Genomic DNA, 17500 nt, shown 5'->3' on the forward strand with positions numbered 1-17500 from the left:
CATCTCCCTCCCCCTCTCTTTTCCCCTCGCTCTGCCCATCTTTCTTCCTTCCTCCATGCCTTCCGCCCTCACCGTGTTCTCTCTCATTCTCTCTCACTCACTGACAGCAGCACACTATAAAGTTGTCAACCGAGCCCTGCCAATGCGCGTGTGTGGTCCGCGCGAGATGCTATCGGCCCGTCAATCACGCTGCCGGCGTCATCGTGCCATGGTAACGCGATCCGCTGCTCCCCGTTTTTATACAAACGCGCGCGCTGCTGCTGCTACTGCTGTTGTGTAACCCGCTGGCGCGCGTGACAGATCAGCGGAGCGATAGATCACCCGCTACACGCCTGTTTGCGGCCGAAGATCTCACTCGCGATCGACAGATCGACGGAGAGAGAGAGAGAGAAAGACGGCAATCAGACAATCTGACAATCGGTGTAGTTATGGAATGTGAAATGCCGCGCGCAGCGGCAGACGACGGAATGCGGATGTTTTGGGCAGCCATCTTGTTTTTTTACTCATTTTATGCGAGCGGTGATAATTACGGTTAATTCTCAGATAAATTCGGTTTTATTTTTAAGCACAATCAGATCATATGCAATTTTATTCCGATCGCGTTCATATTGTTTTTAATTTCCTTAATTAATGTGGTCGTGTACACTCATTAGAGCTTACTCCAGCGCCGTTCTCGGCGATGCGGGGGCGTCTGGTACTATAATTAACGTTCGCGCATAGACCTAATAATTTTGGCTACATACACCGGGTGTAGGCTGACTTCATGATTCCCTGTTAATGTCGCGCACATGATACCAACGACTCCTGCAGTTGCTCTACATCTGCTATGAAAACAACCGTTATTCATTTTTGACATTGCATTACTAACACGTCGAAATGTCTCAGGATGCTCATTAGAGTCTAAAAGTATCCTCTAACTCTGGGACACGTTGTCAGAAACTATCAGCTCAACATTAGTCTTAACATTAGCGTTTTTCTCGCAGACCGGGCCTCTATTAACTGTTATGAGAAACTCTTAAATTTGCCATGTTTTTGTCAGCGGTCTCTGATAAAAAGCTGTTAATGTTAGGACTAGTATTATGACTAATTTGGTTTCGAATATCGGGGCCCCCCTGATTGTGTGGCTTATTGGATCATTGCTGCATTGCTGGACATATTATGGCTCATATAGCCGTAACGCAATGTAGGCTGTATCAACTCAAGGTATCCCCAATCTAGCTACAGATCTAGCTGCAGAACACGCGCGTGTTTACTCGCGTATACGTGCAGCTATACGGGCTGGTGGACAGGGCTACGCGCATGCACGCGCGCGCACACGGAGCCGCGCGCGTATACGCACGCTTACACGAGGCTACGCAGGCCGCTTCCCAGCTCCTAGTGCGTGTATCTAGTGGGTTATGCCGTTCAACAAGGCCGGGTTAAAGCCAGTAAATTATTATCGTTTCAGGCGTGAATAAAAACACATTTGTTTTGATTCACTCCTGATCGGATGCTAATCGCTAACGCTTCTGGCAGCTGGCGCCATCTAGCGTCATATTCACGATGCGCGAGCGGCATCTTGAGAATTAATTATTTATATAAACCGCGTCATGGTGTCACAACGAGGATATTTATGCAGGTGCTTAGCCTCGGGGCAGTATTCGGCCTCATGAATGCACTTAAAATGCTGGAATAACGAAGTGAACCCTAAAGGAAACGTAAAGAAAAGAATTGCATCAAAGTGTATCAAAGTGCATCCTGAAAGGTTAATTTATCATGCGATTATATCGAGTTATTCCAGTATACATATTCCTTCTTATAAACGTCGCGTCTATCTCCTTTTCGTTATTTTTATTAATTATATCTATTATTCATATATTTATTATATAAATTTAGCAATTCTATTAATTCTCATTTTTTCAATAATTTTGTTAATCATAAATTTTCTGTAGTATCTCTGTAGTAGATTCTCCGCTATACACGACACTCGCTAACAACGCATAGCATAATAAAGTTCGTCTGCTACTCTTCCCGCAGGGCTGCTGCTGTTGCTCGATAGCGTCGCCGACGCATCGGCCGCCGCGACGCAGACTACGACGGCCAGCCGACGCAACAGCGTCACCGTCAACCTGCACGACGGCATCGTGACGGGCTACAGCGACTACGTGGACTTTGTCGCCGCACCGAGCGCCGCCCAGGGCAAGCGCTGCTCGCGGCAGGCCGTCCTCCGCATAGACTTCTCCGGTCCGTACAAATCCGCCAAGCTGGTGTTGATGTACGAGCGACCGCGTCGGTGGACGCTCGACGTGTCCGACTCGCCGACGGGCGACGGCTACGGCGGCGACGCGGGAACGACGTCCAACATGGCCGAGACGCAGATCTTCAACAAGCAACTGCGCATCTACGCCAACCGACTTCCGGGTCATCTCGGCGCCAGCGTCGACGGCGACCTTCTGCTGAAGGTCATGGATAACGCGGTGCGAAAAAATTCGAAGCTCACGGTGGAGGTGAGCGACGAGCGCGTGTTCTGGCGCTCGGGCAAGATGGCCGATTCGATCGAGTCGAAGTTTCTGTACACGCTCGACGGACAGAAGACGATGTACGGAGCGAGAGACTACGCAGTCTACGTCGGGTTCAATCGGGTTGTGGCCGGAAACTACCGAAACGGTTCGGGTCTGTGCAAGGCTACGGTAATTCTGCAGCGAGATGACGGTGAGATATCTTTCGATGTTCACTTGTTTTAACGAAGGAGCCGCATCCGGGCATCCGTGCGTGAGCATTTTTTGCGCGCCTATGTAACGAATATTAATTATATTTCTCGTTATTTGTGCTGGGATTTATGCTCATGGTATACTAATTATACAAGAAACCCTCTAACTAAAGTTTCAGTTTTCGAACAACACAAAATTCCTAATCTCCATTTCACGTATACCCCGTCAATTTATGTCATGGGCCCTAGTGGCGGCTATTGAGATTTTTGGTGGCCACTACTTTATTAGACGATAGGTGGCACTAGCATGTTTTATCCATGCACACATATGCTTATGCAGCATGGTTTTTCTGAGCACCAATGTTTCCATCTAGATGCGTACACAACGTGCTGGAAATTGCGTGTGTATAGTGTCATCAGTGCTTAGAATGGGTATCAATAAGATCAGAAGCGTATAATGACAAATATATTTGTCATTATTGTCAATTTGTCATTATACGCTCCTGATAAGATCAGGATAAGATCAAGAGCGTATAAAGAAGCCTTCTTTATACGCTCTTGATAAGATCGAACTAGAACAAGTCGCTAGTCGCGCGTACACTCACTTGCGCACACGAACACATACACACACACACACACACACACACACAACAACACACACACACACATCGCCACACACACGACACACACACACCATACACACACGCAGCACAGCAACAGCGACACACACCGCCACACGCACACAACAACACACCACACACACACACACTCACACACACAAACACACAGTATACCATACACGCACCACACACGCACACACACCATACACCCCCCCCCCCCCCACAACACAACACACACCCAAACACACACACCACACACGCATGCACGCACGCACGCACGCACGCACACACACCACACACACACACACACGACGCCACGCACACACACACACACACACACACACACACACACACACACACACACACACAGCAACACGCGCACAACACACACAACACACACGCACACAATTGACACGTACTGCGATGTACGATCCTATTGTACTCGTAGACTACAGGTAACGAGTTAGAGGGAGAAGGCGAGGATTAGCAGAATACCACGGATGCAATGTTTACACTGCGCGCTTAAACTAGCCAGCCGTCTGTTTGCGAAACGTTTTTATTCTTTTTATTCGCGGCGGCGACGTAAAGAAGAGAGAGAGCGCGCGCGGGAGAGAGAGAAGGGGAGAGAAAAGTGAGCGAGAGAGAGCGAGAAATAGAGGGAGAGAGAGAGGGAGGGAGGGAGAGACGAGATATAGGTAGATATATAGATAGATAGAATGGCACGATAGAAAGGATAAGATACACAGACGGATGGATATATAGTATAGATGAAGGATAGATAGATGGTTAGATGATTAGATGGTTTGATGGTTAGATGGATGGATAGACGGATGAAGTGATGGGTAGACGGACGGACGGACGGCAGATGGATGGATGAGGATAGGTGGATGGATGGATAGATGGATGAATATATTGAGCGAGGAAGTCCGACAAAGCAGAGAGAGCGAACGGAGAGAGAGAGAGCAGAAAAGGAAGAGGAGAGAGAGAGCGAAGAGAGACGAGAGGACGAGAAGAGACGAACCGGTAACAATCTATACGAATACGACCGCCTCTCAGCGAGTGGCCGACCGCACGCGGAACACAACCGCCGCAGCGCGTGAATACATTAATATGAAACGAGCACAGGTGTCTATCGGTGTCGGGCAGGGCGTGGGAGCGGTCTCAACCGCCTGCGACGAGCTTTTAATGATTGCCGTCTACAAAGTACGGCATACCTGAGCGTATCGCGACCGCAAATTGCAGACAAACTCGCGAAGTACACGCGTTATACAAAAGAAGTGCGAGCACACAGATGAAGAAAAGTCGAGAGATGAGAAAAGATGATAACAAGAGTACATTATAGGAGATATCTCCTATCCTGTACTCTTGATGATAACTGTAACTGCGCGCCGTGTTGAGGCGTGTGCAAGAACGATCTCGCCATGCATGGGCTCGTTTTCAAGATGATTTTCTATAGTATGTCTATAGTGTTTCCATTGTAGTTACAGAAACATTATGATTGAAACATAAACATTAATATATACGCATTGTTACGCATTATATTACTAAAATCGCCGATTATATAGTATATATATATATAATAAAATATACAAACGGTGTTTTACCACTGATTGTACTGCCGAACTGGACACACTGACGCAGATGGGGTCGTTGTCGTATCAGGTACTACAGTATGTACCCGAGTAGTTTTAGGTTGTTTAGTATTATGTTTATATTTTTATATGAGGTATGTATAGGGTTAGGGTTAGGGTTTGGGTTTAGGGTTAGGGTTAGTGTAGGGTTCAGGGTTACACTTTATGTCAGTACAAGTCTGGTACACTTTGTGTATACATATATGTACCTCGGGTACACATCTGTAGTACCTGATACGACAACGACCCCTTAAGCCACACTGACACTGGTGCTGGTACTAGCTACTGGTAGACTCACTGGCAATAGACAAGGTCGGTAATAGACAATGTCCCGCCTGTCTGTATGTGTGTAACGATTATTCGAACGCCAAACAGACATGCGTATCCGTTTTAGTCGAGTCCGAATCCGAACATGACTCAGCAACAAACCATCGCGAAGCAATTCATGAATCATGTACATATGAGAAGTTCATTTCACACGTCGATCTTTGCTCGGCGGTTACGCTCAAAAGTTTGAACTCTTAAGTTCAAATTCAAAAATTCAAATTCGAGCATTCTGTATTTACATTAAAATACACAGTTAGGTCAATGTTTTGTCAGCGCTAAAAGTGCAACGTACAAGAAAATACATTGCAATGAATGCGACCGACCGCGGCCCCCCGATTCTTGTAGCTTACCCAACTAGCCAGGCGGCACGTGTTATATTATGCGTGGCTGACTACGCGACGCTCTAACAAGTATTATAGCCTGTCACTTCTCCCGTCTCGTAGACACCATGTAGCATGTCTAATTCACTGGCAGCAAGAACAAGTCCGCATCTGCAGCTACAGCACACACGCATCTATTGACTATATATATACAACTATTTTGTTGTATACTACTTTTTTGTATTTTATTTTTTTGTTTTTTTGTATTGTATTTTTTTGTATATACTATATTGTTGTATATATATAGTCAATAGATGCGCGTGTGCTGTAGCTGCACGTGCGGACTTGTTCTTGCTGACAGTGGTCTAATTAAGAAGTCATGCATAGGAATGCGAACAGAGAACACGCTGGAGCGTTGCGAGTAGTTCCTACATTGATACCCACTGCTGTTTGCAACTGACTCGCGGACTTTAAAATGCGAGCGGAATAATTAATTTATTAAACACGAGATGAGAGTATTGTATGCGTATAGTTGCGGGTATAAAAACACGTGTTTGTACGCATGTACTTACAACTGCCGCTCGTGCACACGTTCGGCATAATATATTCGTGTATTATTATGTAAACCGCTCGTCAGGTATACATGCAGGTCTGTCAGATCTCTATCTGATGATTTATCACCTGAATGACGAGACATCGACTGCGACTGCATCGTGTCAGGGGCGAATAACAATCATAGATTAATGTATTATTATTCACTCCTGAATTTGTTATATCAATCTCTCGGCCGCGCATGCGCAGTGGCAGCTAGCACGAGAACATGGCGCGTTTCTTTGGCGAAAAGCCAAAAAAGACCAACAATTTTTTCTCTATAGGCGTCAGTCTGACTGAAGAGATGATAAACACGGATGAGGCGCTTAACGTAAAGAAAACATCGCTTGAACGATAAGGGTGAAGAGAGAGAAGAGCAGCCTGAGTGAGAGAAGAAAAAGGAGCCGCGGATGCGTAAGGGGAGAAAGAGGAGAGGACGAGAGAGAGAGAGAGAGAGAGAGAGAGAGAGAGAGGGAGAGGAGAAGATGCGTGAGGAGAAGGAAAAGATGACATACGTAAAGGGAAGGAAATGAGAAGATGAGGATAGGGGAAGACAAGGAGGGTAGTTGATGGAAGAGGCGGGTGGATGGCGGAGTGGATGGGAAAGGAGGGGAGGAGAGGATAGGGCCGGGATGGGACAGGATGGTAGGATATGGGAGGGACAAGACGGTAGGAGAGGGGAGGTAGGGAATAACTAGGAGACGAAAGGAATAGAATATGCGAAGAAAGGGAATGAAAGTAGGGGGATAGAGGAGATAAGGACAAGAAAGTAGGAAAGAAAAAGTAAGAAGGAGAAAGATCACTGCATACAGTACAGTTATCTCTATCTCGTACGTCTAGAGATCGAGAATGAAGGGGAGACTCACCAACAGCTCTGCCATGTCTTTTCCCGTCCCCCCCCCCCAGAAATTCTGTTCATTCCATTTCAGTCCCCTCCTTCAATCTCGTCAGACAGGCATACGAATCCCTTCCCCTTGCATTCCCGCCGCTTCCAACCGCTCCCTTACATTCATTTTTATCCTCACCCTGCCCTTTCTCTTTCCTACCCTATTCTCTCCCAGCGCCCTCTACCTCCCTTCTCTGTTCCTTCCTTCCCTTCCCCTCTACTCCCCCTCCCCTCCCCTCCCCTCGTCACTCCACCCCACCTCGTCTCCCCCTCCTTCCTTCCCTTTATTTCCCCTCCCCTCCCCTCCGATGCCATCCTCTCCCCCTCCTCATCCGCCCTTTCCCTAGCCTCTCCCTTCTCACCTTCCCTCTCATCCGTCCACAGCCAGACGCGCGGCTGTTACAATACAATAGTGTTCGTTCGCGCGCTACATCGCCCGCGGGGCGTACGGCAAGATCGCGACGACGATTTTACGGCTAAGCGCGACGGCAAAAGATTTTTCGCGGGACGCGCGCGAACAAAGCGCACGGCCCCGAGGGTGCGTAGATCGCTGAGCATGCGCATGCGCGGCGCGTGCGCATCTCGTGCTTACGAAGGCTTGCGGACGAGCAGCGAGCGATGTACGGACGCTATCTCTCCGTCGGTTGACGGTTGTGATACGTAAGCATGGCAGTGCGGCAGACGCTGCGGTGAGGCATAGCAGCGCAGCGTAGCCACTGTGATGCCGTGGTGGATGCTGTTGGCAGGGTGGTTGCTATGCGGAGAAGAATGAATTCTGATGAAGGGTTGCTAGGATGGGAGGGAAGCTGGCGGAGTGTTGCTAGGTTGGGAGGGATGCTGGCGGTGGTTGCTACGCTGGGAGAGATGCTGGCGGGTGGTTGCTAGGCTGGGAGAGATGCCGGCGGGTGGTTGCTAGGTTGGGAGAGATGCCGGCGGGTGGTTGCTAGGTTGGGAGAGATGCCGGCGGGTGGTTGCTAGGCTGTGAGAGATGCTGGCGGGTGGTTGCTACGCTGGGAGAGATGCTGGCGGGTGGTTGCTACGCTGGGAGAGATGCTGGCGGGTGGTTGCTAGGTTGGGAGAGATGCCGGCGGGTGGTTGCTAGGCTGTGAGGGATGCTGGCGGGTGGTTGCTACGCTAGGAGAGATGCTGGCATGCGGTTGCTAGGCTGGTTAAGATGCTGGTGTGGGTTTGCTTCGCTGCGGTGCCTATACTGGCGGCGTACACTGTCAGAGAAGCCGTAAAGTCACCGTAATAACAACCGTACCTGTCTGCTCGCACCTGTTCACGTGCAGAAGAATATCCGAAGAAATATACTATTACTGTCAGATAGAGGTGGGGAAAAGGGAGGATAGTGTGCCAGAAAGCAAAGGCAGCAGATAGAAAGAGAGGGGGAGTGAGACATACAGAATAAAAGAGATAAATAGAGAAAGTGAGAGAGAGAGAGAGAGAGAGAGAAAATAGTGTGTGTGTGGTTGTGTGTGTGTGCGTGAGTGTGCGTGCGTGTGTGTGTTTGTGTAACAGAAGAAGGCCTCATCAAGACGTACGTGCACGCGCGACTCATGGCAACCCCCCGCCCCGCACTTCTTTGTCTCTCTATCGTTCTCCGGATGCCATCGCTCTAGATCTCCTCTCTCACCCTCTGCGCTCGGTGGAATACCTGACATTTCTCACGTAGAGACGCATGGAGCGCGACACGAAGTTGTGCAAAAACCCACGTCGTCTGTACGTACCGGCGCGCTGGCGTGAGCGTCTGCGCGTGCATCGTACACGTGCTCATGACGCAGCGCGACCGCGTGGGGGGAGTAAGGCCTCTCTCTCTCTCTCTCTCTCTCTCTCTCTCTCTCTCTCGTGTGTGTGTGTGTGCTTGTGTGTGTGGTATTGTGTGTGTGTATGTGTTGTGGTCGTGTGTGTGTGTTGCTGTGTGTGTGTGTGTGTGTGGTTGTGTGTGTCGTGTTGTGCGTGCATGCTGCTTACTGGCGTGTGGCGTGCGTGCGTGTGCCGCGTGCGTGCGTGCGTGTGTGTGTGTGTGTGTGTGCGTGCGTGGTTTCCGTGCGTGCGTGCAGTGCCGCTGTGTGCTCGTTGTGTGTTGTTTGTGTGTCGCGTGCGTGCGGCTGCGTCGCGTGCGCGGCTGCGTGCTGTGTGTGCGTGTGTATGTGTGTGTATCGTGCGTGTCGTGCTCCGTCCGTTGGCGTTCGCGTTGCGTGCCGTGTTGTGTGTGTGTACAGAGAAGGCCTCATCAAGACGCTACTGTGCACGCGGCGACTCGATGGCAACCCCCGCACCCCGCAACTCTCTTGTCTCATCCATCGCCCTCTTCGGCATTAGCCATCTCGCCCTCTAGCATCTCCTCTCTCACCCTCTGTCGCGCCGGTGAAATACTGACATTCTTCACGTAGAGACGCATTACGAGTCGCGACACGAATTGCTCTGCAAAAAACCCACGTCGTTCTGTACGTACCGGCGCGCCTGCTTGCGTCACAATGGCAATTCAGCTCCCTGAGCGTCTGCGCCGTGCCATCGTACACGTGCTCATGACGACCCACCTCGCAGCGAACCGCGTGCGGGGGATTAAGACCTCTCTTCTCGTCTCTCTCTCTCTCTCTCTCTCTCGCTCTCTCCTCTCTCTCTCCCCTCTCCTCTCTCTCTTTCTCTCACTCTCCCTCTCTCTGACCCTCCCCCTCTCTTTCTCTCTCTCTCTCTCTCTGTCAATCTCCTGGTTTACGGCCGCTCTCTCTCTCTAGTCTCTCTCTCTACTTTCTCTTCTCTCTCTCTCTCTTCTCTACTGCTCACTCTCTTATCTCTCTCTCTCGTCCCCTCCTCTCGTCCCTCTCTCCCTCTCTCTCTCTCTTCGCCCGGCCTGTTCTCTCTCCTCCTTTCTCTCTCTTTCCCCGTCACCTTCTCTCTTTTCCTCTTCCCTCTCTTTCTGCTCTCGCTCTCTCTCTCTCATTCCCTCTCTCTCCCTCTCTCTCTCTCTCTCTCTCTCTCTTCTCTCTCTCTCTATTCTCTCATTCTCCTCTTCTCTCTGACCCTCCCCCTCTCTTCTGCTCTCTTCTCTTCTACTCTGTCAATCTCTGTACGCCGCTCTCTCTCTCTTAGCTCTCTCTCTCTTTTCTCTCTCTCTCTCTCTCTCTCTCTACTCTCATCTACTCTTCTCTCTCTCTTTCTCTCTTTCTCTCTCTTCTCTCCTCTCTCTTCTCTCTCTTTCTCTCTCTTTCTCTCTCTCTCCTCTCTCTCTCTCTATCTATCTATCTCTTCTCTCTCTCTCTCTCTCATCTCTCTCTCTCTCTCTTCTCTATTCTATCTATCCTCTCTCTCTCTCTCTCGCCTTCTTTCGACATGAATTTCCGCCAATCCCGCATGCGATAACAAGAGTTGAGCGAGCATAGCGTGCATGAGCGCTTGCTGCCTGCAATAATATTAGTTTAGCTGCTTTCATCACCGAGTCTGGGGAGGACGAGATGGAGGACGAGATGGAGGAGAAGAAGGACGAGGGAGGAGAAGGAGGAGGAGGAGGAGGAGGAGTAAAGAAGAAAGCAGAATAGGGCATGAGGGATGAGAGAGGAGCGTATGAGAGGAGGAGGAGGCAGAGTGAAGAGGAGCGAAGGAAGCGAGGGAGAGCATGGATGATGATGCATGGCTAGGATGAGTAGAGAAAATGCCAGAGAGTTATGATTCGTAGGGTTGCTTTCTCTACTCGCCGCCCTCGCCTCTCCGCATGCTCTTCTTTTTCTGCCTCCTCTTCTCATCCTGCTCTCTCTCTCTCTCTCTCTCTTCTGGCGTCCCTGTTCGTCTTGTCTACATGTCTCTCTCTCTGTTCACTTTCCTCTCTCCTCGTCTCCCCCTTGTCTTTCTCTCTCTCTCTGTCTATTTTTTTTTCTCGCTCTCTCTCCCCCTCTCTTTCTCTCTCTGTCTCTCTCTCTCTCTCTCTCCTCTCCTCTCTCTCTCTCTCTCTCTCTCTCTCTCTCTCTCTCTCTTTCACTCTCTCTCCCTCTCTCCCCCTCTCTCTTTCTCTCTCTCTCTGTCTATTTTCTTTCTCTTTCTTTCTCTCTCTTTCTCTCTCTCTCTCTCTCTCTCTCTCTCTCTGTCCGTCTCACTTTCTCTCTCTCTCTCTCTCTCTCTCCTCTCTGTCCGTCTCACTTTCTCTCTCTCTCTCTCTTTCTCGTTTTATTTCTCTGTTTCGCTCTCTCTCCTCCCCTCCCCCTCTCTCTCGTTCCTCTCCTCGGTCGTCTCTCCCCCGTCTCCCTCTCTCTCTCGGTGTCTCTCTCCCCCCGTCTCCCTCTCTCTCTCGGTGTCTCTCTCCCCCGTCTCCCTCTCTCTCTCTCTCTTCTCTTTTCTCGATAACGCCTCAAGCTGGACAGCAACGTGTTGATATAGCTGATGGTAACAGGTAGTGCAGCGCGGGCGTATGACATGCCGTGCCCTACGTACGGAGCGACGGCCTAGCTGAGACATAGCCAGCGGTGTAGAACCAGGCGCCACAAGCGACCTGTGATGGTGACAATCCGCTGCTCACGTTCGTGAGTGGTCGGTAGTGGGGTGTGGAGATTGCGTTTCGTCCGCTGTTCGCGTCGTTGGGAGTATCTAGTCGGCGATGGAAAGGAAGCCGAATTGGTGACTGCTATACGTGCATATCCGGTCACTAACTACGGTGTGTATGACAATTGGGCACCGGAGTTGTGCCATGCTCTTGGCGCATTGGTAGTGCGTGATTACTGGCTTATCGTTGCTGACACGCGTAATTCGTGTGTGATATAACTCGCGGTTGTTTGTGCGGCCGCGGGTGCTTGGTTGGTGTGTGACATACCGTCTGGTAGTTGTATAGCACGGTGCTTGTGTGTGTGACATAGCGGTGCGGATACGCGTTCTGGTGTGATTTTGTCACCTCAGCTGTGCTACAGTTGATATTGCGATAACGTGTGCTACGTTGTACGGTGGCCTAAGATACGATTTGGAGTAGGTGGTATATACTAATACCGATCAAGCAAACTTGTCGCGCTGTCTGATGTGCGTTTCATACGACATTGCAGTCGTGTCGTTTGTGTGTGTTGACACGGTCAACATGCCGTGCAATAGACGACCTACGTATTGTCGACATCGTGCGATTATTGTTAGCAGCTGTTCAATACGACTGCAAGAGCGATGTATAGTTGTAGAAGCAGATGGACGCCTGACGCTGTCGTTCGTGTGACCGTGACGAGTCCCAGTTGTGCAGCGCAGGACAACTGCCGTCCCGTGCGACCACGACCGACGTCTGCTAGTACTGTTGACGTCTCGGCGTGTCGGGCCGACGATGACGTCCACGCCGTCGGGTGCTGTACCTGCTCGCTGTTCTTCCGTTATTTCTGCCTGGGGCGCGGCGACGCGGACGGGGCGACGGCAAGCCCGCCGCCCGCCGGCAACGCGACCACCGCACCGAGTACGTGCGATCGCGCTCTCTCACCGACGTTACGCAGCACTTCCGGTATCAAAAGGGTCACGGCGATCGGAATGTGTGCTTGGATATACGTCGTATGTGGTAGATATAGCGGCTGCTGTAGACGGGACATGGGCGCGATTGCTATGACATGGTTTCGCAATGGCCGCATGCGCAAAGACGCGCAACTGCTGTGGAGATTTACGCTCGTGTTCAAGAACTGGCCATGGTTGGAATACCATGCCTACAGCTCTGCCCACATACACACGCGCCACACACACGCACGACGCCACAACACACCACACCACATACACACACGCACGCACGCCACGCAAAGCACGCACGCAACAAAAACACACAACACACAGCGGCGCTGCGACGCACGCACCACAACACGACCACACACAGGCGCGCCACACAGCACACGGCCGCCACAACACAACACACACACCACAACACACACACACACAGCGCGCCGCACGCACACGCACATACATGGTTTTTGACCTACGGCAGATGCCTTCCCACGCTTTCGACTTCGCGTTTATGGCGTTTCTTACGCCGGAGCTGCCGCTGTGAAATCACTTTGCTCCTACGCCTGCTACTACTTGCTGCCTACAACAACAACTACTACTATTACTACTACTACTACAACTACTACTAATAATTACTAATACTGCCACTTACTGCTGCCTACTGCTTCTGCTACTGTGTTGGCATATGTTTCCATGAAACAGAAGCTATCCGCGGACGTCAGTGTACGTCAGCCACGAATCTGCTATCTTCCGAAGCGTTGAGAATGCACGCAGCCTTGCTGATGGTGCTGGTTGGTTGCGACATGCGTCACATTTTTTTCCATAAACTACCAGGGGGAAGGGGCTTTGATACTACGCATACAACTTCCTCTATCAGACTTTCCGTATATCAAGGACATGCATGCAAGCACCCTAACCCTAACCTAACCCAGCCCTAACCCTAACCCTAACACTAACTATAAACCGACTCGGCTATTCTTATTACGCGTGTCATACGGCCGCGATACTCTGTTTCATAAGCAAACATTATGCCCACCCTTCTGCTACTGCCACTGCTGCGTGCTGCTCGCTGTTGCTACTCTGATAGTGCTGCTGCTGCTGCTGCCTGGCATAGCTCTATGTTTATAGCCTGCATCGCCGTACAGTATTCCCGCAGGGCCATAGAGCCTGCTGCTGCCTACTACTACTACTACTGCACTACTACTACTACTACTACTATACTACTACTACTACTTACTACTACTACTACTACTACTACCTACTACTACTACTTCTACTACTACTACTTTACTCTACTACTACTACTTACTTACTTACTACTCACTACTACTACTACTACCACCTCTACTACTACTACTATACTATACTAGACTACTACTACTCTATCTTACTACTGGTACTGGTACTGCTACTACTACTACTACTACTACTACTACAACTACGATACTACTAACTACTACTACTACTAGCTACTTACTACATACTATGTACTACTACTACTATACTACTACTCTACTACTACTACTACTACTACAACTACTTACTAACTACATACTACTACTACTACTTACTACTACTACTACTGACTACAACTACTAAACATGGTAGCTACTGCACTACTACTACTACTACTACTACTACTTACTTACTACTGACTCTAGCTACAATCTACTACTACTTACTACTACTCAACTTACTATACTACTACTGACTACTACTACTACTACTAATACTATTATACTACTACTACTACTACTACTTATCTACTACTACTACTACTACTTAACTACAAACTTACTACTACTTACTACTAACTTACAAAATACTACTACTTACTACTTTAACACTATCTACTACTACTACAACGTACTACTACGACTAACTACTACTACTACTACTACTACTACTACTACTACACTACTACAACTACTACTGGACTGCTGCTGCTGCTGTCGCTGACTTGCTACAGGAGATGGATGTAGCATCACGAATGGTTCGTTCGTTTGTTCGGGTCTTTGGTTTGAGCTTACTGTACGCGCAGTGAATTTCGTTCGTTTCGTTCGTTTGTTATGGTTGCTTAATTCGTTGGCCCGTTCGTTCGTTTTGTTCTCCGTCTGCTTTTCTTACATTCATTTCTACGGGCATTTTCTGTTTTCCAATTTCGCCCAAGTTTAATCATTTTTTTTCATTTTCTATTCTTCTCGTAGTTTCTTATCGCCGCCCTTAACGCACGTTCGCCTTTTCTTCTCTTGCATCTGAAATATTTTCATTCATACATTGATCAGCGCCAGATCAAGCGCCTAAGCAAGTGCGACAGCAGTCAGCCAGCCAGTAGGCAGTAGCTAGTAGCCATCCAGCACCACCACACCACCACCCACCAGCCAGCAGGCGCAGCGCAGCAGCAGCAGCAGCAGCGCAGCAGTAGCTAGTAGTAGCTAGGTAGTAAGTAGTCAGTAGTAAAACTAGTAAGTAGTTAGTAGTAGTAGTAGTAGTGAGCTAGTATAGTAGTGTGAGTAGTATAACAGTTAGTTAGTAGTAGTTAGTAGTATAGCTATGTAAGTGTAGTAGTAGTAGTAGTTAGTAGTAGTAGAGTAGTATACGTAGAGATAGTAGTAGCAGTAGTAGCAGCAGCAGCATTAGCCAGGCAGAGCGCAGTAGGCAGTAGTAGCAGCAGCAACAGCACACCTATCGCTTCTCATTAGTTACGCCTCAAGCGGTAAAAGCTAGGCCAGGACACACCACCGTGACGTCACCGGACATAGCGTCAGCAGCCCCCTCCCCCTCCCGCTTCACCCTCGTCTCAGCATCCCCCCGTCCCTTTCCCTCTAGCCCTCGGTCCCAGCAGCCCCCCCCTCCACCTCCACCATTTGTCCCAGCATCCCCCTTTCCCTCCCCCTCCCCTCATCTCTGCTGTCAGCAGTCCCCTCTCCCTCCCTCGATCCATCGTCCCAGCCCAGCTCCCCCTTCCCCCTTCCACCATCGGTCCCAGCATCCCCACTCTCCCTCCTCCCTCCTCACCCTCGTCTCAGCCAGCCCCCTCCCCCTCCCTCTCATTCACGTCCAGCCAGTCACCTCCCCTGCCCCTCACCCTCGTCTCAGCAAGTCACCTCACCCTCGTCCCAGCGAGTCCCTCCTCTCCCCTCATCCACGTCCCAGCAGCCCCTCCCCTCACCATCGTCCCAGCAGCCCCCGCCCCCGTCCCTCACCCACCGTCAGCAGCCCCTCCCCCTCTCCTCACCACCGCTTCCCAGCTAGGCCTCCCCCTCTCCTCCGCCCTTCGTCCCAGCACCGAATGGTCGCTTTCACACAAAACACAGACCTTGGCCGCAGAGGCGAGCAACCGTAGTGCCTGTGCCATAAAAACGAGCTTAAAAGTGTTAAAAATAAACACGTGCTAATGCAGAGTCGCTGTCCCCGCGGCTACGTCGCCATTCACGCGAGGGCATTTGCTGTGCTATCTCCCCGTCCCCCAACTTCTCGCTCTCTCTCTCTCACTCTCTTCTTCTCTCACTCTCTCTCTCTCTCTCTCTCTCTTCTCTTATCTCTCTCTCTCCTCTCTCTATCTCTCTCTCTCCCTCTCTCTCGTCCCCTCTCTCTCTCTCCCTCTCTCTTTCTCTTCACTTCTCTCTCTTTTAGTCTTTCTCTCTCTCTTCTCTCTCTCTCTCTCTCTCTCGCACGCTCTCTCAGTCCACGTCTCGCTGTGCTACGCTCTCTCGCTCTCCTTCGCTCGCTATCATCCTCTCCCCCCCCTCTCTCTCTCTATCTATCTCTGCTTCTCTCTCTTCTCTCTCCTCTCTATTATATATATATATATATATTTTAGTATATATGTCTGCTCTTCCTCTCATTTCTTTTCTCTCTCTTTCTGTCTGTCTGCTCTATTTTAGATCTTAGTCATTCTCTCTCTGCTTGCTCGCTCTCGTTTCGCCCTCTCTCCCTCTCCCTGTCTCTAATTTTTCTCTTTCTCTCTGTCTGTACTGTTCTATTTTATTATTTCCTATTCTCTCTGTCTTTTTTCGCTGTGTTATGTCTCTCTCTCTTTCTCTCCCTCCCTCCCTGTCTCTATCGTCTCGCTCTTGTCTGGCGATTTTACTTCTCTCTTATTCCTTCTCGTTCTCCATTTTCTCTCTCTCTCATCTCTCTTCTCTCTCTCTCTCTCTCGTCTCTCTCTCTCTCTCTGCTCTTCTCCTTCACTCTCTTTTCTCATTCTCTCTCTCCTCTCTTTTTCTTTCTACTCTCACTTCTCTTTCTCATTCTCTTCTCTCTCTCTCTCTCTCTCTCTCTCTTCTCTCCCCTTTCTCTGCCGCCTCCCCTACTACGTGCCGCCGCCCACTTACAGCTGACGACTTTGCGGCAAGCGGGCCGACATAATACAACTGTAGTTGATGTCTTGGCGATGTCGAACGATGCGAGCCTCGTCTCAGATCTGTTTCGTGACACTACCAGGCGTGCCGGCGCCGGCTGCGGCGACACAGAGCGAAGAAGGAAAGAAGTATAACAAACTCAGGCGGCCCGTCTTACAGCTAAGGTTATGAGATTTGTTGTGCCACGGTCATTATTGTACGTTGCCTTGTGTGCTTACCGTGCGCGCGGCTTCATGCCTCTGTGGTGCGGGCACGGCCCGTGCGTGCCGTGCGTGTCTGTGTATGTTTATGTACGTGTTACACACAGCGTAACATCTATTGATCCTGGTAGGTGCTATGATATAACTAATTTGCTGGGTTGTTAATTTCATTCACACGCGCGCGTCGCAGGACTGCTATGTTGATATTTTTCTAAAATGGAGTTAATGCTTTATGTGTCTACGATCTATTCCTCGATCAAGTTCACATTACATCAGCCTGAACGGTCACACAGGTTACAGGTCTGACTTGGCCGTTTTTGTCAGCTCAAACAGTTGTAGACAAACGTCACACACACACACACACACACTGCCACGCACGCACGCAGCACGCATGCATACGCACGCACGCACGCCGCACGCACGC

General features: G+C 49.9%; 1 protein-coding gene across 1 annotated transcript in view; it reads left to right on the plus strand.

Moving 5' to 3' along the window:
- The first annotated feature begins 2405 nt into the window (after positions 1 to 2405).
- The window catches only part of LOC106809455 (signal peptide, CUB and EGF-like domain-containing protein 3), a 48433-nt gene continuing 33338 nt past the window's right edge, over positions 2406 to 17500 (plus strand). Inside the window, exon 1 of the mRNA XM_014812534.1 lies at positions 2406 to 2691. Coding sequence (XP_014668020.1) covers positions 2445 to 2691 — 247 coding nt within the window. The 5' untranslated portion in view covers positions 2406 to 2444. The remainder of the gene's footprint in view (positions 2692 to 17500) is intronic.

The sequence above is a fragment of the Priapulus caudatus genome, unplaced genomic scaffold, assembly GCF_000485595.1.
Source record: "Priapulus caudatus unplaced genomic scaffold, Priapulus_caudatus-5.0.1 Scaffold356, whole genome shotgun sequence".
Classification (NCBI taxonomy): Eukaryota; Metazoa; Priapulida; class Priapulimorpha; order Priapulimorphida; family Priapulidae; genus Priapulus; species Priapulus caudatus.